Source organism: Cetorhinus maximus, chromosome 13 (assembly GCF_964194155.1).
Source record: "Cetorhinus maximus chromosome 13, sCetMax3.hap1.1, whole genome shotgun sequence".
NCBI classification, from domain to species: Eukaryota; Metazoa; Chordata; class Chondrichthyes; order Lamniformes; family Cetorhinidae; genus Cetorhinus; species Cetorhinus maximus.
In genome coordinates, this window is record NC_135891.1 from 53775512 (window position 1) to 53800311 (window position 24800).

General features: G+C 38.8%; 1 protein-coding gene across 1 annotated transcript in view; it reads right to left on the reverse strand.

Moving 5' to 3' along the window:
* The window catches only part of ctnnbl1 (catenin, beta like 1), a 197079-nt gene that overhangs the window by 95521 nt on the left and 76758 nt on the right, over positions 1-24800 (reverse strand). Inside the window, exons 7-9 of the mRNA XM_078555389.1 lie at positions 23411-23502; positions 20318-20390; positions 13788-13846 (exon numbers count right to left, since the gene is read on the reverse strand). Coding sequence (XP_078411515.1) covers positions 13788-13846; positions 20318-20390; positions 23411-23502 — 224 coding nt within the window. The remainder of the gene's footprint in view (positions 1-13787; positions 13847-20317; positions 20391-23410; positions 23503-24800) is intronic.

Consider the following 24800-nt stretch of genomic DNA (forward strand, 5'->3'; position numbering starts at 1 on the left):
GCTGGAAATGTGGCTAAATTACAGTAAACATGAACTTCAAGTTTATTATATAGTCACTTAGAAATTCAAGGGAATATCACCAAGTGAAGTGTTCAGTTTAAGCTTCTTTGCTACAACAAAATGAATGTGTTCTGTGTTGCCTACTACGCACTTGAAAAATCATTATTTAATTTCCCTATTGATTAAATGTATTGCAATTTCTTTAGGTATTTGCAGAATGGTACAGTAAGAAAGTCATCATGCTTCTTAAATAGCTGAAACAAATGCTTATTTTCCAAATTCCCTTACATGCCATACATTCAATGTTATTTAATTTAGCAGTAGTGGACATAAGAAAAACTGTCTATTACATATGTACATATGTAATTATAATGACAGACACTGAAGCAACACCACTAATAGCTCAAGGGGTTAAAGAGTGCGATTAACATCATAGAAATTGATGCATCTTTAATCTAAATGACAGGTTGCTTTTGGATTCAAATAGAAACAGCTAAGCTCTCAACATTACCTTCTCCATCTTCTAATTTTTAAGCACTGTGAAAATAAACAATTAACTGAAAATGAACAAAAGTACCAATAAGCCTCAAAACTTCCAAGTGAAAATTTTACATTCCTGGAGAATCACTTTTTTTAAATCTTATATTTATATACACACGCACACATAGAACATATTAACTTTGCTAGGTTACAACAAGCTGTCGTCATGTATAAGGGAAGTTGATGTCTCAAAGTCAATGTAACTGTGATTCATGCAATGTACTTTAATCTTTCCATTCAGAGTCATTTTTACATATCCAGCAAGGTAACAGAAAACTAAAAGCGGTTCAGTTCTTATTTTCTTTCCGCAAAGATAACAGTGGGGTGGTTGGAGGCACGGAGTGGGCAGGGGTGTTGTACAGTAAAATGCAAATTCTAAACACAATGTTTGGCCTTGAATGTCTTCAATGCAGAACACAAACTTGTATACTTTGATTTATCTTCTGGGTATGGGCTACCACATTTTAACAAAGGCTATTCTTTTCATTAAATATCTGTAAAGAGAGTCACTTCAGTTTTCCATTTTTAAATCCAAGTGTATTCTTCTAAATTAAGTCACCTAAATAAAAGTGGCTATGTCAACTGAAGTTCTTTTCCCAAAAGACTCCAGGCAATAAGCAATTCATTAGTTTGTCTCAGTAATCAGAAAATATCTCAACATTGTGATTGAAAGTTTTTGATCCCTTCTATGAACTGAGGGAGTTAGAAGGCAGGAACAAAAGCACAGGCAGTCAGGTTTTGAAAACAGAAAGCCGCAAGGGCTTTTGTCAAGACTAGGTTATAAATGTTGAAAGACAGTTAGAAGTCATTTTGGCTGAAACAAATAAGATGACCCACTGATATGGGGAAGCACAGTATGTTCTTTAGTTTGTATTATCATGAAAATATGTTGTGCAAATTGAATCAAGCGACTCTAAATCAAAACCGCAGTTGTGATGTTCACCTTAACGTGAAATAAAACAGTTTATCAACTCGTATCAAGCATTGCCTCAAGAAGTGTGTGGCCTGTTCATCTGCAGTGAGATTGAAGACCAGGTGTGAAATATAAGGTTGAAGTCACAGGGGCACTGTTACAATGCAAAAGTAAATATAGGCAATTAATGCCCATAAACCCAGACTGCTCAGGGTACAAGGACTATGGAACACTGATTTAGGTTTTGGGAAATAGATACAGAGGGAGTATGAGGAAGAACTTTTTTAACACAGTGAGTGATAATGAATGTAACTCGCTGTCTACAAGGGTGGTGGGAGCAGAGATGATCAACGACTTCAAAAGGAGTTTGGTGAGTAGACACTTAAGGGAAATGAAATTGCAAGGCTACGCAGATAGAGCAGGGGCATGAGATTGACTGATTTGCTCTCCAGAGGGTAGACATGGACTCGACAGGCCGAATGCCTCCTTCTGTACCATTATGACTCTATGACTACATGGTTGATGCCATTTAACTCAGGAATGTATCTACAGTAAACTGCATTTGTAACACAAGGCCTACCGTCAGCTGTTGCTGAGAATAAGGCTAAGAAATGTTCTCTAGCTTAAGACTACTGTCAAACAATTATGCATCCTGATGGAATAATCAACCCTTCATTATTTTCATGGGAGGGTTCAAACATCACTTTCAATTAAAGTTGCCTGTTATTCAAGTATAGTAATGCACCAGACATGTTGTATTTGGTTTTTTCTTTTAAATACCAAAACAATTTAACTGAGGAAAACAGGTTGAAATATAGGAATTTTCTGCCAAAATGATAAGAAACTTTCAAGTTATGAACCTTCAATGCATTTAGTTTCAGAGTTGTTTGCGAGTTAGTTGAATATATTATGAATAAGCTATTGGGGGGAAATACAAAAAGGCAGGCTCATTTCAAGTTCTGCAGTGTTGCAGATACTAACCCAAAATGACAATATTGATTATGTTCATTTAAGGTTTATTCTTGTAAATAGTTGCTTAACTTTCTCAATAGAGTTTAATATTGCCATGAAACATGGTTTGTAATTACATTATGTTTCTCAAGATATAGCCCTATGTGCTTTGGAGTTCCTATAACAATCTGCTGATACTTATTTGTAGGAATTTGCACTTAAAATTGGCTCCTCTAGGATGCATAAAAAATCAGGCCTGCCATCATGGCATGGTAGTTCAGGGAACAGCACTCAATTACTATCTTTGATACCCTCTTTGAGAACCACTGGAGGACAACACAAACCTGTTCAGCTCCCCCATGGCCCTCTCAAATGCTGATCTGTAGGACGCATATTGCATCTCTCCTCTATTTTGGTCTGTGGAATATGAAAAGGTACCATCAGCCACTGCAATCCCTCTGTCTTTGCCTCACCGCAAACATTCCGAATGTGATGAAAACCCTAGCCCTATGTCAGTTATTTGTCAGGTGCAGGACCTAAGCGATAGACGATCATAAACAATCAAAGTGATGTGGGTGTATTGTACTTACATCCAAAATTCCACAATCTTTAAGACCCCATATTTGCTTTGCGACCTGATTGTATGTGACTTTGCATGTGACTCTGGGTGTAAATTCCAGGCCAGGATCTGAAAGAAATTTGCAGGCTAAAAAGCTGCAAAATAAATTTTAAAGAAATTCTTAGGATATTAAAGGAAGTAACTACAGAGATAATGGATGCATTGGTTGTAATCTTCAAGAATCCTTAGATTCTGGAAAAGTCCCAGAGGATTGGAGAACAGCCAATGTAACACCCTTTTTCAAAAAGGGAGGGAGACAAAAAACAGATAACTATAGGCCAGTTAGCTTAACATCTGTCACTGGGAAAATGTTGAAATCTGTTATGAAGGGCCTACTAGCAGAGCATTTAGAAATACATAATCTAATCAAGCAGAGTCAGCATGGCTTCATGAAGGTGAAATCATGCCTAACAAATTTATTAGAATTCTTTGAAGAGGTAACAAACAGGATAGATAAAGGGGAACCAGCAGATGTAATATATTTGGATTTCCAAAAGGCGTTCGATAAGGTACTGCACATAAAGCTGTTTAATAAGATAAGAACCCATGGTGTTGGGGGACGTGTATTAGCATGGATAGAGGATTGGCTAACTAATAGAAAACAGAGTTGGGATAAGGGGTGCATTTTCAGGATGGCAAACTGTAACTAGTGGAGTGCCACAGGGATCAGTGCTGGGGCCTCAGTTATTTACAATATATAAATGACTTAGATGAGGGAAGTGAATGTACTATCACCAAGTTTGCGGTGGGAAAAATAGGTGGGAAGGCAAGTGGTGAGGATGACACAAGGAGTCTAGAGGGATATAGACAAGTGAGTGGGCAAAGACTTGGCAGATGGAACATAATGTGGGAAAATGTGAGGTTATGTACTTTGGTAGGAAGAATAGAGGTGCTGAATATTAGAGTCAGAGAGGTCTACAGCACAGGAAATGGCCCTTCGGCCCATCGAGTCTGCACCGCTCAAACAAGTTCCTAACTATTCTAATCCCATTTTCCAGCACTAGGCCCATAGCCTTGTATGCCATGGCATCGCAAGTGCACATCCAAATACTTCTTAAATGTTATGAGGGTTTCTGCCTCTACCACTCTTTCAGGTAGCGAGTTCCAGATTCCCACCACCCTCCCCTCTGGGTCAAAAAAATTCTTCCTCACATCCCCTCTAAACCTCCTGCACCTTACCTTAAATCTATGCCTCCTGGTTATTGATCCCTCCGCCAAGGGGAAAAGTTCCTTCCTGTCTACCCTATGCCCCTCATAATTTTATATACCTCAAATCATGTTCCCCCTCAATCTCCTCTGCTCCAGGGAAAATAACCCCAATCTCTCCTCATAATAAACTCTCGAGCCCAGGCAACATCCTGGTAAATCTCCTCTGCACTCGCCAGTGCAATAACATCCTTCCTATAATGCGGATTCCAGAACTGCACGCAATACTCTAGCTGTGGCCTAATCAGCGTTTTATACAGTTCCAGCATAACCTGCCTGCTCTTGTATTCTATGCCTCAGCTAATAAAGGCAAGTATCCCATATGCCTTCTTAACCGTCTTATTTACCTGTCCCGCTAACTTAAGGGACCTATTTAAATGGAGAAAAATTACAGAAGGCTGCAGCACAGAGGGCTTTGGGAGTCCTTGTGCATGAATCCCAAAACCCTAACGTACAAATTCAACAGGCAATAGGGAAGGCAAATGCTTTATAAAGTGCCTTTATTTCAAAAGGAAATGGAGTATAAAATTAGGGAAGTCTTGCCAAAACTGTACAAGGCACTAGTTAGACCACACCTCGAATACTGTGAACCACACCTCGAATACTGTGAACAGTTTTGGTCCCCTTATCTAAGGAAAGATATACTGGCATTGGAGGCAGTCCAGAGAAGGTGGCATTGGCAGCAGTCCACAGAAGGTTCACTAGGTTGATCCGGAAGGCTCTTATGAGAAGAGACTGAGTAGGTTGGGCCTGTACTCATTGGAGTTTAGAAGAATGAGACACCACCTTATTGAAACATAACATTCTTAGAGGGCTTGACAGGATAGACGCTGAGAGGTTGTTTCTCCTTGTGGGAGAGTCTAGGACAAGAGGGCATAATCTCAGAGTAAGGGGGTGCCCATTTAAAACAGAGATGAGGAGGAATTTCTTTTCAAAGAGGGTAGTCAATCTGCAGAATTCTTTTCCGCAGAGGGCTGGGTCATTAAGTATATTCAAGGCTGAGATAGACAGATTTTTAATCAGTAAGGAAATCAAGACTTATGGGGAAAAGGCAAGAAAGTGGAGTTGAGGATTATCAGATCAGCCATGTCATTGAATGGCAGAGCAAACTCGATGAGCCGAATGGCCTACTTCTGCTCCTACGTCTTATGGTCTTACTAGAAGTCAAAAACTAGGGCAGGCTCCAAACTTCTGTCAGTAAACTAATAACAGTAAATAAACCTTTCTGGTACAGGAAGAAAGAATCTGCTAACAACAAGGGAAAATAATTAAGGCTTACTCCAGCATGAGGCCACTTTTAAAGCAAAATAGATGATCACCTAGCCATGCTGGATGTGAATTTCTTAGAAGGATAGTGCCCAAGGTAATGTTAAATCATGAGGTAACGATTTGGTTTTGGATGTGGAAGTGGAGCCATGTGGTGAAATGTTCGACACTTGTCGCTTTGCTTTTATCTAGCAGCACAAATTTATCTATTTCAATTCCAAGGTTTAATTACTTAAAAATGCACTTCCATCTCGACCAAGGGCCGAAGTGAGGTAAGTTACTATCAATCATTCCAAGCAGAGAAAATACAAAAAATGATAGAAAGAACAGACTAGAATATCACGCTGATCATCAGATTGGATCTTGATAACATAAAGACGCTAAGTCTACCAGTCATTAGAGTTTGTTCAATGTGCAGATTGTGCGAATAGTACAGAATAATGAAAAGTTTGGAGTGCTTTAAAGTCAGAAATCCAGAGTGTTTTGACACCAACGTAGGTAAGATTGCAGCCTTGCTTCCTTTAAATGTTGGCTGTAGAAGCCAGTGCTCATCAAAGCAGCCAGAATAATTGGTTACCGATGCACACTGATCTTCACATTGGATAACAGTATCAATCGTACATTGTGGTAATTTACAGATAGCTAATATAAATTGAAAAAAAATGCTCAGTTTTGCCCAGACAACCGTGATCTGTTGCACCAATTACAGCACCATATTTTTTTTTAAAGCCCTGAGATTTTCAAATATTTGTTAAACAACAGGCTCCTCAGGCAGGTAAAATTAAGTTACCACAGAATCCAGAGTACTTGTCACACCCAATTTTACAGTTGCCATTTCAATAAAGTACTATGGCTATATTTTTATACTTAGGAGCATAAAAAGCTTGTGCAAGAGACATGATTTTCATATAACTCTTCGCCGAATTTACAGCTTGCATCTCAGTGCCAGGACAAGTCCCCATCTTCCCATTATCTGCAATTCATGTTTAATTCTCCCCTAAAGAATAATTTTTGGCTGATCTTGCAGAGTGCTTCATCACATTCATGTCTGCAGACTGAACTGGATGCAAATTAAACTAGAATGCATTGTTCCAGGATAACCAGAATCAGCACTGCATCATTTCAGTCTTATTATCAGGCAAACCCTTCTAATTAATAAAGTAATACTTGTGGGCTGCTGCCCAAAATAGCAAGAGAACCCTCATCCTGAAGAAGACCCTACACAAACACCAATCATCATGCAGCATAAGTGAATTATTTTCAAAATTAGTGAAGAGCATCTGCTTACAATTAATCAATGAAAAACCAATTGCTGCTCCAATAAAATGAAAACCAAGGTCATACTGGAGGCTTTTCAGCCAAACAACACTGAAAAATAAAATTGGGTTTGAATGGATTTTGCATTATAATTTAAACTAACTATATAGCTGACAGCTGTCTCTAAACCATTTCCAAACACAAGGTTAGGTGACTTGCTCCCAAGACTTCACCTAAGCTGCTCACAGTTTTATTCTGCAATGGTTTCATTCTCGCAGTTTTCTGTTCATGTTTTTGACTTTTTTGCCCCTATACAGAGGATACTTAAATAATTGCAAATATCATGGTCAACTCCAGATGCATGCATCTCCAGGGTAAAATATGAAACATGTTCACACTTAAATCTTAGAAGCTGGTAAGGCAAGTTGAAATAAAAACAGAAAATGCAGGAAAAGCTCAGCAGGTCTGGCAGCATCTTTGAAAAGAGAAACAGAGTTAATGTTTCCAGACTGTATGACTCTTCTTCAGAGCCATACGGACTCGAAACGTTAACTCTGTTTCTCTCTCCACAGATACTGCCAGGCCTGCTGAGCTTTTCCAGCATTTTGTGTTTTTATTTCACATTTCCAGCATCTATAGTATTTTGCTTTTATTTTAAGACAAGTTGAAAGGTTGCTAAAAATGCATCTGAGATTCATTTTAAATTAGTGGTATAGAGCACAAAAACAAGGAAATTATGCTAAACGTTTATAAAACTTAAGGGAGGATGTTGATATTTGGCACTACGGCTCATATTTTCTATATGTGCAGAAATGGAATCTTTTAATCATGAGATTCACAACTTTAGACATGTAGAAGATCTGAAATACCCGGTGGATTTTTTGAGTTATTAAATGAAGTAAATAAGATGATCGATGTGGGTAGTGCAATTGATGCTGTGTATATAGACTTTTAAATGGCTTTTGATCAAGTACCACATAATAGACTTGTAGGCAAAATTAAAGCCCATGGGATTAAACGGACAGTGACTGAAAGGGTACAAAATTGGCCAAGGGTCAAAAAGCAGAGAAGTAGTAAACAATTATTTTTCAGACTTGAGGGAAATATACAGTTTTGTTCCTGGAAGTTGGTATTCGGACCTTTGCTCTATTTGATATATACGATTGACCTAGATAAAGCATATAGGGAAACTCTTTTCGAGTTACCAACAGTCACAGATTGCAACTCTTCCGAGTACAATCACAGTTCTTGGTTTCCGGGAGTGGGACATGAACCCACAACCCTCTGATTCAAAGGCGAGGGTGCTATGAACTGAGCCACAGCTGTTGCCTGATGAATAGTGTTTAGGTAATTTGCATTTAGTTTGTTTTAGTAAAAGTCTTGAAACTTGAAATATTGCTGTATGATCCTTTCAGTCAGTCAAAGGCCTTTGTAAAAAGTTCAGTCTCTACAGGGATCATAACAATACAAAACTTAATGTACTAAACAATGAAATATATTTCACGCTGACATAGACTGGTGAAATAGACAGACATGTGGTGGATGAAATTTAATGCAGAGATGTGTATATTAATCAATATGATAGGAAGAATGAAGAGGAATATGAACTAGATGGTGCAATTGTAGATCAAGTGATGGAACAGAGATGCTTAGGGGTTCCCTCATGACACCACCACTGTGTGTCCTCCTCCTATGCCAACTACATAAAGTGCCCTGAGCAGCAGGAAAAGATCATCACCCAGAAATGGCAGCACGTTAGATAAAGTTACTCATTGTCCAGTTGCCTCTAGAGTCAACTGGCAGTTTGCGTCCCTCAACAGTCAAGCCCCTGTTCAACAGTGCAAACACCACCCATCAAGTTCGCTGGAAGACAATTGCCATCCCATACATTCTTGAGGCTGCAACTACAGCAGAGCAAGTGACAACCTCAGTCATGGTAGACTGGATGCAGCACTTCATTGGTTTCTTTGTCAGCAGCCAGAATAGCTCCAGGACAACCTCAGTCATGGTAGAGTGGATGCAGCACTTCATTGGTTTCTTTGTCAGCAGCCAGAATAACTCCAGGAGAGTGGTGGCAGCTGCGGGGGTAGCAATTACCTTTGCATAATGCCAACTTAAACCCTGAATTCTCAAACAGAATGAAGCTGTGTATGTCTCAATGGCTACAAGAGGAGCCCATGGTAAAACAAAATCATTATGGCTGATGAAGAATGTAGAAACAAGTTTGAGCATTCTATGCATTTAAGGTATTTAACTCAGAGGAGAACAGAGAAATGTACCACAAGCAATTAAGTAAGACAAAAATAGCCATAAAATTGGCCAAGGGTTCTTTGGAAAATATGATGCACAATTGTATCAGTAATAGCGAAAGCTTTTGCTAAGCTATGTCAGAGGCCATATGGCATCATATTGGCAACTAAAAGGTAGTATATGGCACTCAGCTTATGGCAGAGCTGCTAAATGACTATTTCGCATCAGTCTGTACTCCTGTGGATGATGCTTTTGTTCCAGCTGAGGGGTGCTCAGTATTGAATAGCATTATGAATATTAAAAGATAGTATCATCTTGGATAGATTAGGATCTCTCACAACAAATATTGGTTCCAGGTAATATGCATGCAAGGGTGAATAAAAAAGTTGGACAGGTCCTCTGTGATCTACTCTTCAAGGGTAATAGCCTCAGTTTCTCCAATCTGTCCACATAGCTGAAGCTCCTCATCCCTGGAACCTTTCTCATGAACCTTTTCTGCACCCTCTCTGAGGCCTTCACATCCTTCCTAAGGTGTGGTGCCCAGAGCAGACACAATAGTCCAGTGAAGCTGAACCAGCTCTTTGTATTAGCTCATCATAACATCCTTACTTTTGAACGCACTGCCTCAAACCAAGGATCCCATTTTATTAACTGCTTTCCCAACCAGCCCAGCCACCTTCAACAATTTGTGAACATATACCTTTAGGTCCCTCTGTTCCTGCATCCCCTTTAGAAGTGTAACCATTATTTTCTAATGCTACCTCATTCTTTCCACCAAAATGAATCACTTCACACTTTTCTGCATTAAATTTCATCTGCCACTTGTCCACCTATTCCTTAGAAAACTACAAGCCAATTAGCTTAACATCTGTCAAAGGGAAAATGTTAGAAGCTATTATTAAAAATGTTATAGCAGGGCACTTAAAAAAGTTTAAGGCAATTAGGCAGAGTCAGCATGGTTTGTTAAAGGGAAATCATGTTTAACCAATTTATGGGAATTCTTTGAAGGAGTCACATGTGCTGTGGATAAAGGGGAACCGGTGGATGGACTGTATTTGGATTTCCAGAAGGCATTTGATAAGGTGCCACATCAAAGGTTATTGCAGAAAATAAAAGCTCATAGTGTAGGGGGTAATATATTGGCACGAACAGAAGATTGGCTGGCTAACAGGAAACAGAGGGTAGCCATAAGTGGAGAATTTTTCTGGTTGGCAGGATGTAACAAGTGGTGTGCCACAGGGATCAGTGCTGGGGCCTCAGCTTTTTACAATTTATATAAATGACTTGGATGAAGGGACAGAGGGTATGGTGGCTAAGTTTGCTGACGACACAATGATAGGTAGGACAGTAAGTTGTGTGGAGGATGTAAGGAGTGACATAGGTAAGCTAAGTGAGTGGGCAAAGACCTGGCAATCAGAGTATAATGTGAGCAAATGTGAAATTGTCCATTCTGGCAGGAAGAATAAAAAAAGCATATTATCTAAATGGAGAGAGATTTCAGAGCTCTGTGATGCAGAGGGATCTGGGTGTCCTAGTGCATGAATCACAAAAGGCTAGTATGCAGATACAGCAAGTAATTAGGAAAGCTAACAGAATGTTATCATTTTTTGCAAGGGGATTGAATACAAAAGTAGGAAGGTTATGCTTCAGTTGTACAGGACACTGGTGAGACCACATCTGGAGTACTGTACACAATATTGGTCTCCTTATTTGAAGAAAGATGTAAATGCGTTAGCAGTTCAGAGGAGGTTTACTAAGATAATACCAGGAACTAGGGGCCACAGTTTAAAAATAAGAGGTCACTCATTTAAGACAGATATGGGGAGAAATTCTCTCTCTCAGGTTTGAGTGCCTTTGGAACTGTCCCTCAAAAGGCAGTGGAAGCGGGGTGTTTGAATGTTTTTAAAGCAGAGCTAGATAGATTCTTGATTAACCAGAGGGTGAAAGGTTATCGGGGGTAGGTGGAAGGTTACAATCAGATCAGCCATGATTTTATTGTTTGGTGGAGCAGGCTTGAAGGATCGAGTGGCCTACTCCTGCTCTTAGTTCGTATGTTCCAACCTATTTCCTTTTTAAGTTCTACACTATTCTCCTCACAGTTCATAATGCTTCCGAGTTTTGTATTGTCCACAAATTCTGAAATTGTGTCCAGTATACCCAAGCCTAGGTTATTAATATAAGTCAAGAAAAACAGGGGTCCTAACTCTGGCCCATGGGGGACCCCATTCTATACTTTCCTCCAGTACAGTTTTGTACAAATCATGTGTAACAAAAGATTTGAAGGTTGTAACACTATCATTAATGATAGAGATTTTACAAGATTGCAAACAAACCACTTATGAAGTTAGATGGGATAGCTTTCTTTTTTAGCAACTGATCCAATTTAACTATCACTGCCAGAATTCTGTGTTTGAAAATTGTTATGGCGAATAATTGTTCAGCAGTTTGCTATCGCACCCACATTAGTAAAAGCAAGGCTAACTGTATGGAAATCTGTTTAATACTTCATTGACAACATTTAAAAAGTTTCTGTTCAATTAAATATTATCTTCATATTACTAAATAAATTTTGTTGGCTTATTTCATTCCTTCCAAACAAATGATAAAACTTTCATTTTTTATTTTGAAATGCACACAATTCTCCAGAGGACGATGCAGCAAGAACAAAGAGCTTAATAAATATCCATTCTATATATGCCTGCATTGATCTTAGGTGGGACTCCTGGTGTCCCAGCAAAATTAGAATTTGTAGCACATTATAAATCATTGAATAAAGGCTAGTTCAAACTTCCTGGTATTCAGAATGAGAAATTCACAGAAATCATTCCTGAGTGTGTTTTATGACAGATAACAGATTCCTTTTTGAAAAGTGTAGCCGGCATTCAATACTTAAAAATTGAGCCACAGACTTTTATTCTTATCTGTGTTTAACAGCAGACTATTAGCACACAAACAGAACCAATGACCATTGTGTCACTTGAGGGAACACAGCAAATGTAATGTCAAACTCAAACTTTTGTTCAAAATCAATTTTGATTTGGAATTTCAGACAAATATGAGAAAGAGCAACCAAAAAGAAGGATGCTACCAAAAAAGGTAAATCCCACATTTAAGCAGAAACAACTTCAGGACCTTTAATGCTGTAATATGCTGTGCACTCTATTGGGCTGTAACTTATCGCAGCTGTTACATGTCACAGAATATCGAGCCTCTGAGCTGCTTGTGTAGCCAATGTTTGTGTAGCTGGTCAAGTTTCTGATCAATGGTAACCATATCCTCGCGCCCCCCCCCAAACAAGGTGTGGATGGGGATTCATGATAGTGCCATTGAATGTTAAGTGAGGTGGTTAGATTCTTTCTTGTTGGAGATGGCCATTGCCTGGTGCAAATGGTGGTTACAAATTATTAGTTCAAGTCTGGGTGCTGTCCAGGTCTTGCTGCATGCAGATATGGACAACTTTATGGTATGAGGAGTTGCAAATGAAACTAACACTGCCAGCATCAACGAACATCCCGACCTCTGACCTTATGATGGAGGGAAGGATGAAGCACCTGATGATGGTTAGGCCTAGCACCTTTGTTGGGGTGGGATTCTGCAGCATGACATAGAACATTATTCTCTTTTAATGGTATATCCAGCCTGTATTTCATTGTTTTACTAAATATTCTTTACTCTCACCTATTCGTCATGCTACAGATCATATAGCACACAACTGTTTATTTCAAAAAACAGTTAACAGAGCATCTGGGCAAGGCAATGGTCCCTTTTTGCCAATCTAGAATTTTTAATTTAATAGTCAAAAGAAACTTTAAACTTTCATTTCTAATATTGGGAAGCAAAATGCTTGGAAGTTTCATTTTTGTGCCATTCCTGCAGCACTCAGCCACAATCATTTGCAATTTAACAACTTGGTAATGAGGGGAACAAATGTCTGAAATAGATCTGTGAAATAATGTAAAATTCAGTTAACATTAATGTCATATTTTTCAGGATTGCAGCTTTGATTAAGCCTAAGTCAGGTAGATCAGACAATGCTTTCTTGCAGCTGGAATTGATGGTGGCCGAAGCATCAAAACTTCAGAATGTGGAATGTTCACCACAAGTTGTTTAGTTTCCTTAAAAGTAACAGTCTTAATACATTTCAATCCTGATATAAAATCAATTGCAGCCTACTTGTGGCACATTTATTATATAAAAATATAAGTCAGCTTGGCTTAGTTGACAGCACACCCACCTCTGAGACAGAAAGCTGTGGGTGCAAGCCCACTTTACTACTTAGGCACATAAGCTAGGCAGCCTGCTCACTGCAGTACTGAAGTAATATATTACTGAAAATGTGGTTCTGGCAAACATAAAATCCTATTACATGATTAGAAGTTCTACACGCATCCTCCCTCAACCAATACCACCATCATTGGTCATTCTTCTGAATGCTGTTTGTGGAAATCAGATGTGCACAAAATGGCTCCCAAATGTGCCTACATAACAAGTGACCTCATTAAAAAAAAGTTATTTATTAGATGTGCAGCACTCTGGGACATCGTAAGTGATATGAAGCAGCATTATATACAGGTTTCTCCTTTATTGTTTTTATAATTCATCCATGTCTACTTATTAAAAAAATGTATTCTAGCGTTCACTTCTATACGAAAAATGCAGTTTGAATTACTGAGAATTTAGGTATAATTTACATCTGATTGATAAAGGGGAGAAGAGCACTGTAGCATTACAATGAGTTAAGAATACCAATCTAGTCAGGAGCTAGAGGCAATAACAGATACTCACTGACAGCTGCTGCAGCAACACATCGATCCCTTCCTGGTCACCAAGTAATTCCCTATTGACTGAAAACAGTGGAACCACTTGTCAGATATTACAGCGTCAAACATGGATACACTGTGCATAATCAATACTGCACAATATTTTATAAAACCAACAAGAGAGTCAATGCATCAAGAAGGTTGCAAACACTCCACCAGAATAATACTTAGCCACAATATTTAAATATTATCTAATCACTAGAATTGCTTGTAAATAGAAGTTTATTTTTTAAATAATCAAGGTGCTTGCTGTGCAAGATATTCAATAATGAGTACAATAGACATTAAACCCAAGGCAGCCCTCAAGTGTTCACAGAAATACTAAACAAGCCCCAATTAAGTGATGACAATTCTTTTGTGTTTACTTTCTGCCTTCATAATTTTATGGGAGAAGGTTTTGTCAAAAAGATATAATGTTATTGAAAATTATTTTAAAATAGAGTTCTAGTGGGGTCTGTGTCTGTGTGTGTGTCTTAATTGGATTAAAGCCAGCTAGTCTGGGTGCTTTGATGTATAGTAGTTTTGATAAACATAAGGAGGGTAGAAGGTAAAGTGTAAATTTGCATTTGTTAAAAGAAGCTATTCAAGACTGCACGTGAAATCTTACAACTAGCAAGAAGACGCCAAGCAATGTTCTTTTTTCAGCTTACTAATAAAATTGGTGGGATGAAAGAATGTTATTGTTAGAAGAGGAGAAGTTAAAAGCCTAGTGATACAATGGAAAATTTACATTTAAAGAGGAAGATATGTATAAAGAAGAAAGGAAATTGTGTGTAAAATAGAAGCATTTTAAGATCCAACAAGTGTGAGAAGCCTCTAGCCTTTAAGACTCAAGTCTGTCTACAAGGGCCCAGAGCTGAAAGCGACTGTTCAGGGTGTGCTTTGCCGGAGGTCTGTTACATCTGTGAGTTTTACTGTTGCCTTAACCAGGGGTGTAACTGAGTCAGATTAATTAGGGGGTTTTGTAGTTATTAAAGTAGTAATTTTGTAGACATATGTATGTGTTTACAATCTTTGTATTAATTTTTGTTTAATTTAGTTTTATAAAAACATCTTGAGATTCAGTGGTCTTATTACTATTGAATTCAAAGCCTGCATCTCGAAACATGCAAATTGCAAAAATGGGTTATGACAGTTATTTCAAGTTTCCCTCTGGGATTTGAGCAACTCAGCCTTCATAATTTATTTTATTCATCAAGGTTTGTTAAGGCACCACAGAGTGGCAATAAATAATACAACAGACAATATTCCAGGTTCAATTTCCACCAGCCAAGCAACTTGCTGAAATTTAAAGAAATGGACTTGCTATCTCTCTCAAAGCTGAAACAGTCTCTCAAATTTAAAACACTTATTGCTTAATCATGACTAAATAACAATAGATAACTAATTGAATAGCTCTTTCAATGAGCCAACCACAACTGGTTGAATGGCCTCCTTCTGCAACATAAGGTTCTATAACCTCCTCTCTATACTATAGAAAGGAAATGAGTAAAGGTGGCTTGATTAAAGAAGTCAGCCAATGGTCTCTGGTCTCATTTATCAAGGAAACTAAATTCCCTGTTACAGTAAGTCAGAACATTCAATGGTTAAATGTAACATCATTTTGTTTAGTTCAATTACCTGACAAGTAACATGCCAAAAAACATTTAGACAACCATACTTGCTTCTCTAATACACCAAAATATCATCAAAACGTTATTTACTTATTGGCGATATAATATTGTGAAAAATCAAGTGGGATTTTATTGTACAACACTGTTGAATTCGCTCAGTCAAGTTACCAAAGGAGTAGAGAGATGGATAGTAAGAGTTTTTTTGATACTTAAAAAAGAGTTAACAAAGTAAGCATTGATCCTGTAGAAAGTGAGTCTGGGGAATAAATAATGGAAAATAAGGAGGTGGCAGGTGAATTGAACAGGTATTTTGCATTCGCTTGCACTATAGAGGATAGGGGTAACATCCCAGAAATCAGGAAGCGGAAGGGAGGGAGCTCAGGAAAATTACAATCGCCAGTGAAGTGGTATTGAGCAAATTGTTGGAGCTGCGGACTGACAAATTCCCAGGTCCTGATGGACTTCATTCAATTGTCTTGAAAGAAGTGGCTAGTGAGATTGCTGATGCATTGGTTTTTTTTAATTTTTCAAAACTCCCTAGATTCCAGAAAGGTTCCATTAGATTGGAAAATAACAAATTGTAACTCCTTTATTCAAAAAGGGAGGGAGACAGAAAGCAGGAACTACAGGTCAATTAGTTTAACATCTGTCATAGGGAAAATGTTTGAAGCTATTATTAAAGATGTTGTAACAGGGCACTTAGAAAAGTTTAAGGCAGGGTCAACATGGTTTTGTGAAAGGGAAATCATGTTAAACCAATTTATTGGAGTTCTTTGAAGGAGTCACATGTGCTGTGGATAAGGGGAACCGGTGGATGGACTGTGCTTGGATTTCCAGCAGGCAATTGATAAGGTGCCACATCAAAGGTTATTGCGGAAAATAAAAGCTCATGGTGTTGGGGGTAATATATTGGCATGAACAGAAGATTGGATAGCTAACAAGAAACAGAGGGTAGCCATAAATGGGTCTTTTTCTGGTTGGCAGGATGTAACAAGTGGTGTGTCACAGGGATCAGTGCTGGAGCCTCAACTTTTTACAATTTATATAAATGATTTGGATGAAGGAATAGATGGTATGGTTGCTAAATTTGCTGACAACACAGAGATAGGTAGGAAAGTAAGTTGTGAGGAGGATGTAACGAAGCTACAAAGTGACATTGATAGGTTAAGTGAGTGGGCAAAGACCTGGCAAATGGAGTATAATGTGGGCAAATGGGAAATTGTCCATTTTAGCAGGAAGAATAAAAAAGCGTATTATCTAAATGATGAGAGATTGCAGAGCTATGAGATTCAAAGGTATGAGGGTGTCCTAGTGCATGAATCACAAAAAGTTAGTATGCAGATATAGCAAGTAATTAGGAAAGCTAACAATGTTATCATTTATTGTGAGGGGAATTCAATTCAAAGGTAGGGAGGTTATGCTTCAGTTATACAGAGCACTGGTGCGACCACATCTGGAGTACTGTGCACAGTACTGGTCTCCTTATTTAAGGAAAGATGTAAATGCATTTGCAGTTCAGAGAAGATCTACTAGGCTAACACCAGGAATAGGTGGGTTGTCTTAGGAGGAAAGGTTGGACAGGTACAAGCCTTTGTATCCACTGGAGTTTAGAAGAGTATGAAGTGACTTGATCAAAATCTTTAAGATCCTGAGGGATCTTGACAGAGTGGATGTGGAGAGAATGTTTCCTTTTGTGGGAGAATCTCGAACTAGAGGCCACTGTCTAAAAATAAGGGGTCGCTCATTTAAGACAGAGATGAGGAGGAATTTTTTCTTTCAGAGCGTCGTGAGTCTTTGGAACACTCTGCCTCAAAAGGCAGTGGAAGCAGGGTCATTGAATATTTTTAAGGCAGAGCTAGATAAATTCTTCATTAACAAGAGGGTGAAAGGTTATTGGGAGTAGGCTGGAGGTGACAATCAGATCAGTCATAATCTTATTGACTGGCAGATTAGGCTTGAAAGGCTGAATGGGCTACTCCTGTTCCTAGTTTGTATGTTCGTATGAAAGAAGGGAGAACCGGTGGATGGGCCAATTCATGTTCTGATGCTTCTGCCTCAAGAGGGTCACTGATCTGACAGAAGCTTTAACATAAAGTGTGGCTGGAAAACAAGTAGTTTCTAAATTTAAAAATGTGGTCCAGTATCTTTTTTCTTGATCCCAATTTCCATAACTGAGGCTATTCTTCTCTGTAGTCTAATAGCATTGAATGACATTGATTAGTTGATAATTAAGAGCCCAAAGATCAAATCTGCCTCTAAGAGCATTTCACCAATTTCCCCCTCAATTTAACTGTTCAATTCTTAACATATAATTTTTAAGAAGCTTCTAATATAATGTATCTATATTATATAATATATAATATAATATATAACCCAATATCCAATCATCCAACAGACAAAAACGTTGCCCAACAGACAGAGACAATGCTATCTAAGCAACTGTAGCAAATGATGGATAAATCACTTCAAAGTTAGTAATTTAGTCAATAATTCCTCTTCTTTTCAGGTAAAATATTAACCAACCATATGAAAAATTATAGGTCAGTTATGTGCCAGTTATTGCAACTGGGAAAAAATATTACACAACTAAGAATTTGAATTTGTAAAGGACTAGCTTAATGTATACTGACATCAGATTATTAAACTGATGTCAATCCATTGAGGGTGGGGGGAATCCAACTGAAAATCAGTTTAAATAAGAAATGCATATGTTCAGAATATCCATGTAATTCTAAATATTATATTACAAAATTAGGCTTAATCTTAGTCTTAATATTTGGCTTTGGCATTAACCTAGGATCAACAATTTGTGTAGAAGTCTTGGATTTAGTTCCTCCGTCACAAGTGGGACAATGGGCAGCAAGATTCCATCACTAACCCCAGTCCATCACAAATCCTTTTGCTCTGGCCCAGGTGATTTCCTGCTCTTGAAGGTCCTCCTTAAATGCCAAGTCTTCTTTTGCCTGCCCCATCGTTTTCTTCATCTGGTGGTGCCCATTCTACTGCCGCTCTGGAAGTATGTCCAGGAGGTAAAATACATGTCCCGTTTGCCTCAGTTATCTGTCTGTCATGTGTGGACATTGATCTCTACATCGCCTTCCCTGGAGATGTTGCTCCCTAGGCAGGGGAAATAGTCGGTCCTTGATGTTCTGTTGCCCAACGGTGATGGAAGGGCCTTGTTGCCATCCAGTCATCATTGTCTTTGTTTTCTCGCAGCTGATGCGTAGGTCAACCTAGGCACTGCTACTGTCAAGGCTGGTGGTCATGTCTTGGAGCTTGTGCAACTCTTTGGCCAGCAAGGCGATATCATCTGCAAAATCCAGGTCTGTCAACTGACATCCTGTGGCAACACCACCAAATTCTCCACCCACCACTACCTTCCTCATAATGAGAACAATAACCAAGAAGAAAAGGAATGGGGAGAGTATGCAGCCTAGCCATACCCCTGTGATGATGATGTTGAAGAAGTCCATGATGCCCAGCTAGTGTTCATGCAGCGGTTGGAGTCATGGCATAAGGCTTTGAAGACGTTAATATACCATTCTGGGATGCTGTACTGTCTTGCGATGTACCAGAGCAACTGCCAACGGACACTATCAAAAACTATTTTGAAATCAATGAAGTTGATGTGGTTTCTGATACTTTAGGCTCTGCCCTATGACGTTCCTGACTGTAAAGATCTGCTCGCAACATGATCTGCCACCCCGGAAACCTGCTTGTTCTTCATGAAGGGTACTGCTTACTTCTACTTTCAATCTGTTGTGTAGAACAGTGGTCATGAATTGAGCGCTGCACGCAATATCCTATTCTGTTTTTATGATTTCACTGAAGGGTGACGGCAGGGTTCAAGATTGTGAGACAACTCTCATCTTGCTTACCTGTTGGGTCCTAGCTAATGCGTCATTAGTGAAAAGGAGGCTGATCTCTGATCAAAGTCCTTTCTGTATCTACAGCCTCTCATTTCAAGACCTATCCACTCCTTCGCATGGTGAAACCTGTTAAACCTCTATCTCATAATGGAGGGAAAAGTGTTGGAAGGGCAAAAGAAAGTTCACTGTGGCATCAAAGATGAGACCTTTTTTTTGGTGCTGTCAACAGATATGGCACAACGGTAATGCAGTGCACAGTGCGGCAAAAGACAAAAGCAGAGAACATCCTGTACCGGCCATCCAATGCAGCTACCAACCTACTGAGATGTCTTGGATTCTCCTTGCCTCTGGGATCATGCAAAAGCAGACAAGTCCTATGGCAATGGGAAGGGAGGAAAGTGACAAATGCAGTCACACTGGAAGTCATAGTCATGAACCTGCACATCGTGGTCCTTAGATGATGGTAGGTCGCTAGATATATCTGGAAGTAGCATCAGCGTTTGGCAGCACTATGCGATGACCCAGCTGCCCTATTTAAGGATGCACAGCTGACTAGTTTTTATCCGAGGGGCCGAAAGGTAGTGACAATTTGAAACTTTGTTATCTGCAAGACAGCTCTATAATTATTAAGGCATAAAACAATGAGAAACAGAACAATATCAGTCTGCCATCAAGCAGAAGAAATCGCCCTTTAACAATACTCCTAGGTGGTTCTGATGGATATCCTGAAGCACAGATCCATAAAAAAAAGTCAGCCTGAATTGACACTAGGGCTCCTACAATACACATTATTTAAAAGTAACCTAAAGCTAGATGATGTCCCAACTTATCAAGTAACGTTAAATGAAAGCTAGTGTTTGTGAAGAACTGACAGCAGAATAGCAAATAGGTGAACAGATGTACAGATAACGCTACCAGATGGACAGAACCATTATGGGGTTCGGATGAGGAAATTATTTACCATCTGTTCATTTACACTATTTTCACATTTCAATTCCCAAAAATAAACTTACCATCATTATTCTGGAGCAAAATGGCAAGAATTTCACTACAGTAAAGCTTGTTGGCATCAAAAGGTATCTTGGCCTGTTTTGAAATAGAATCCAACTGATTATAATGTCAGCACACTGCAAGATATATTATATTTAACTGAGAAATCTACCATTAGAAATAGCATGTTCTTTATTATGTATATAGACATTTTGGTTGTCAGATGCCAATTTCAACCCAACTAATTGGAGGGCGATAGTTGTTTTTTTTTGGAAAGCATCAAATACCCAAACATTTCTTCAGGCTAATGTTCTAGAATCAGTGCAGCAGCAAGCTCCAAATCAAATTGCATGAAATTAAGAACATCGCAGTTCTAGTTGGGATCAGTTCTAGTTGGAGAGCAGTGGGAAATTCAAGAGCTCAGCAGCATCTGCCGTATTTTGCTTGTCTAGTAGTAATCAGAACCTGACAATATTCACTGCTCCTTGGGATACGTTTCATACCACCTACAGATCAACTTGTGTCAATTTTTGTTTCAACAGAAATAGGAATCCATATTAAATCATATTATTATCAAATCATATTATTATCCTTTAGCAGAAATCTGCACAATGTCTGATAGTGCGTGTGGGGTTGGGAATAGCTTTAGGATCTATCTGTAGGGATTTATCAAAACATAACAGAAAAATTCCATCCGTAAGAAAAATAGAATTTACATTAGTAGACAATGTATATTTATTTTATACCAAATAAGACTGAATATGAAATGGCCACTTCAAAGGGTTTGCTCATTTTTACTTTTAGAAGGTAGTGCCTACTGGATAAGTTGTTCCATCCAAATCCTTTTCTCTCCTAATGCTTAAATAGATGGCCATAAAAATAGCTACAACTTACCAATTTATTTAATAATTCAAAGTGCTTTTATACTGGCTATAACAGTGTAATGATAATTTTTAACTTCTTTTGCCTAGTTTAAGTTATGAGTTATCTATCATTTCCTGATAGCTACAGGACCAACTCCTGTCTTTGGAACTGTGGCACAAGTTGACATGCTTTCAGAATTGCTCTCCCTCCTTCCAAGGAAATGTTCATTGGTGTGACTAGAGAAAAGAACCCAAAATGTATCATTCAAAAGCACCAATGCATTTGATTGAAATCTGTGTTAAAACTTTTGACCCATATTAAATAACCTTACAAACCAAAGACCAAGGAAACAAATAAAGCTCAACATCAAAACAACTTCCATTCTGCAGTTTAAAATAAAACAAACTAGAAGCAGCACAATTAGGAGAATAAACTGTTAAATTTTGCAAGAAGGGTGTAATGTGGACATCAACATGAAACTTCTACTGATACTAATGCAATTAAGTACAGCGCACAAAGCTATAATTTATCTGCAAGCTAACTGTAGTTGAGATAAAGTTGCAATTTCTTTCTGTTGCAACTTTATTGTGGAGGAAAGGAGAAAATAAAATTTTAAACAGCTTGAAAATTTCATGTTGTGATATATTTGTGCAAATACCCAGCACAATTGTACCAAATTCCTTTGGCTATGATTGTAACTGAACTGCTAATTTCTCTATTCGATTATCCTGCACAGTACAAATTCTTGGTTGAACTTTAGAACAATGATAAGCTTACTTATGCTTTACTCAGCATGTTCTTCGTCACAACTATATTTCATACCCGCCATATCTACCAAGGCTAGTGTGGATTAAAGGTATTTTTCAATTAGACTTTTTAAATTGGAGAGTAAAAAACAATTTTATAAGGACCATTTTATAACACAAGACAACAAGAATTAGGAACACCCACCCTCAAGCCTGCTCCGCCATTCGATAGGATCATGGCTGATCTGATTGTGGCCTCAACTCCACTTGCCTGTTTGCGCCCCCATAGCTATTGGTTCCCTTGTTGATCAAAAATTTAACTCAGCCTTGAATGCATTCAATGACCCAGCCTCCACTGCTCTCTGGGAAAAGAATTCCACAGATGAATGACCCTCCCAAGTCAGCAAGCACAGGGGTGATAGAGGAAGGGGACTTGGTGCAAGTTAAGGCATGGGAGCAGCGTTTTGGATGGCGTCAAGGATGTGGGAGATCAGTCAGCAGTGCATTGAAATAATTGAGTCAGAAGGTAACAAAAGCATGATGGTATCAGCAGCAGATGAGCTGAGAGGGGATGAAGTTGAGCTATGTTAGAGAGTCGGAAATAGGCGATCTTAGTGGTGGCACGAAGAGGAGGTCAGAAGCTCATCTCAGGGTCAAATGTGACACCAAGATTCTGAACAGACTTGTTTAATGTCTGACTGAGCTAGGGCACAGAGTTAGGAATGGGGACCAAAAACAAAGGCTTATGTCTTCCTGATATTTAATTGGAGGAAGTTCTTGCTCATCCAGTACTGGATGCTGGATAAGTAGTCTGACAGTTTAGCGACAGTGGAGTAACCGAGCAAGGTGGTGGTGAGCTGTTGTCGGTGTACATGTGAAAACTAACACTGTGCTTTTGGATGATGTCACTGAAGAGCAGCTTATGAATAAGAAATAGGAGGGGGCCAAGGATAGATCCTTCAGGGGCACCAGAGATATAACCAAGCAAGAAGAGGAAAGGAAGCTATTGCAAGTGCTTCCCTGGCTATAATTAGATAGATAAGAATAGGATCAGCTGAGAGCATCCCATCCACCTGGACGACTGTGGAGAGGTGCTGGAGGAGGATGGTTAGTCACATGTGTCAAATGATGCAGACAGGTTGAAAGGGAGTAGAAGGGAAAGTTTACCTTTGTCACAGTCTCATTAGATGTCATTTCTGACTTTGATATGTGCTGTATTGGTACCATGGAAATCTGATTGGTGGGATTCAAACATGAAGTTATGGAAAAGAGGAGAACAGATTTGGGAGGTGACAACATATTCAAGGATTTTGAAGAGGAAAGGGAAATTGGCAATGGGAAGATAGTTTGCAAGGACAGTGGGGTCAAGGGTTTTTTTTTTGAGGAGAGGGTGATGATGGCAGATTTAAAAGAGAGGGGAACAGCACCTGAAGAGAGAGATCACTGTTAACAATATCCGTTAACATGGGGACCAGGAAGGGAAGTTTGGTTCTAATCAAGTATTACCTTTATTCGCTTCAACATCCACTGTAGAAGACCTTGCTGAGCTGCTTCAGTGCACATTTCAGGGCGAAATTCAGCTAAGTTCTCTATAATAGCTGCGTGAAAAAGAGAAGGCATACTGAATACACAATTCAGAAGCAAATTATAAAGTGACAATAAACGTTTTGCTGGCCTACTGCATGTAGCTGAGCTCTTGGGGAAGCATGTGCCTGCTTCTTTCAAGCAGAACATTTATATGAGGCTTCCCTCCACTCTCTCCTTTACATATTAATTTGAAGTTAGCCATTTCAGTCAATTTTATTTTTTATACACGTATATTTTAAAACATTATTTTACAAAGTTGAATAATCGTTTTGCACTTTCTCATAGCAAATCCAGAAACCTTTCAAAGGTGTAGACAGCTGTGTGACAATTTCTTCTCAAACCCAAGGTTTTGCTTGAAGCTGAAAAAAGTGTACATCACAGCTCAAAATTGCAAGGAGAGATTGCCCAGGCTTCCTGAAGTCTCAATTAATCAAAATTCCTCTGACAGAGGTGAATTTTCAAGCTTCTCATCCAGTAGAAACATAGCAGTAACCTTCCAAAACAGTAGGCAATGACCTACCACCCCATTGCTAACACCATATGAGGATGAAGCAAGTTTCCCTAGGCCTTCTACTGATTAAACAGAGTGGCCCCCTAATTTCTCTTCGAGGTCCAGGGGAAGTCCACTCTCTGGTGTCTCTCACATAAGGACACATAGTTGTCAACTGAAGTGAGTCAGTGAAAGACAGAAAGAAGAATTAGTGCATCAGATACTTTAATAATTAATAGAAATGTGGAATCTGCAAGCAAGGATTTAATTTGAGAGGTAGTGGTTAGCTGCAGTTTGCTTCGAACAATTGATATCAATGATGATTTCTTCAGTTAAGAGACAATTCACTCTAACTATGCAAATACTTTGTCACCTGGCTCTAGGTTACCAAAAGCAACACTATGTGGCCAGGCCAAATTGACTAAGTTATTGCAAAAAAAGACAACAAAAATCTTATCTTGGGTGAAGATATTATGCTGCCGTAGTCTCCAAATACAATGATGTGTACTTGAACAATGACATGTACTTGAACCAATGAAATGCTAATTCTGGATTTAAACCCTTTGACAAATATAATTCTGTCCTTGGCTAGAACATAAATCTAGAGCATATATACAACCTGCCCAACTCTCACATCCGCGGTGGCAGAACCGAACTTTGTCAATAAAGGGAATTAGCAAAGGTATATGTAGCCAGTTATGGATGGAATGCCAAAACCAATGATAATTTATTTTACTGGCGAGGGAGGAAAGATGGGAAAAAGAGCAAAGTAGCAATAAGGCAGATTTATACACATGACCCCAATCATGTTGCACCTGG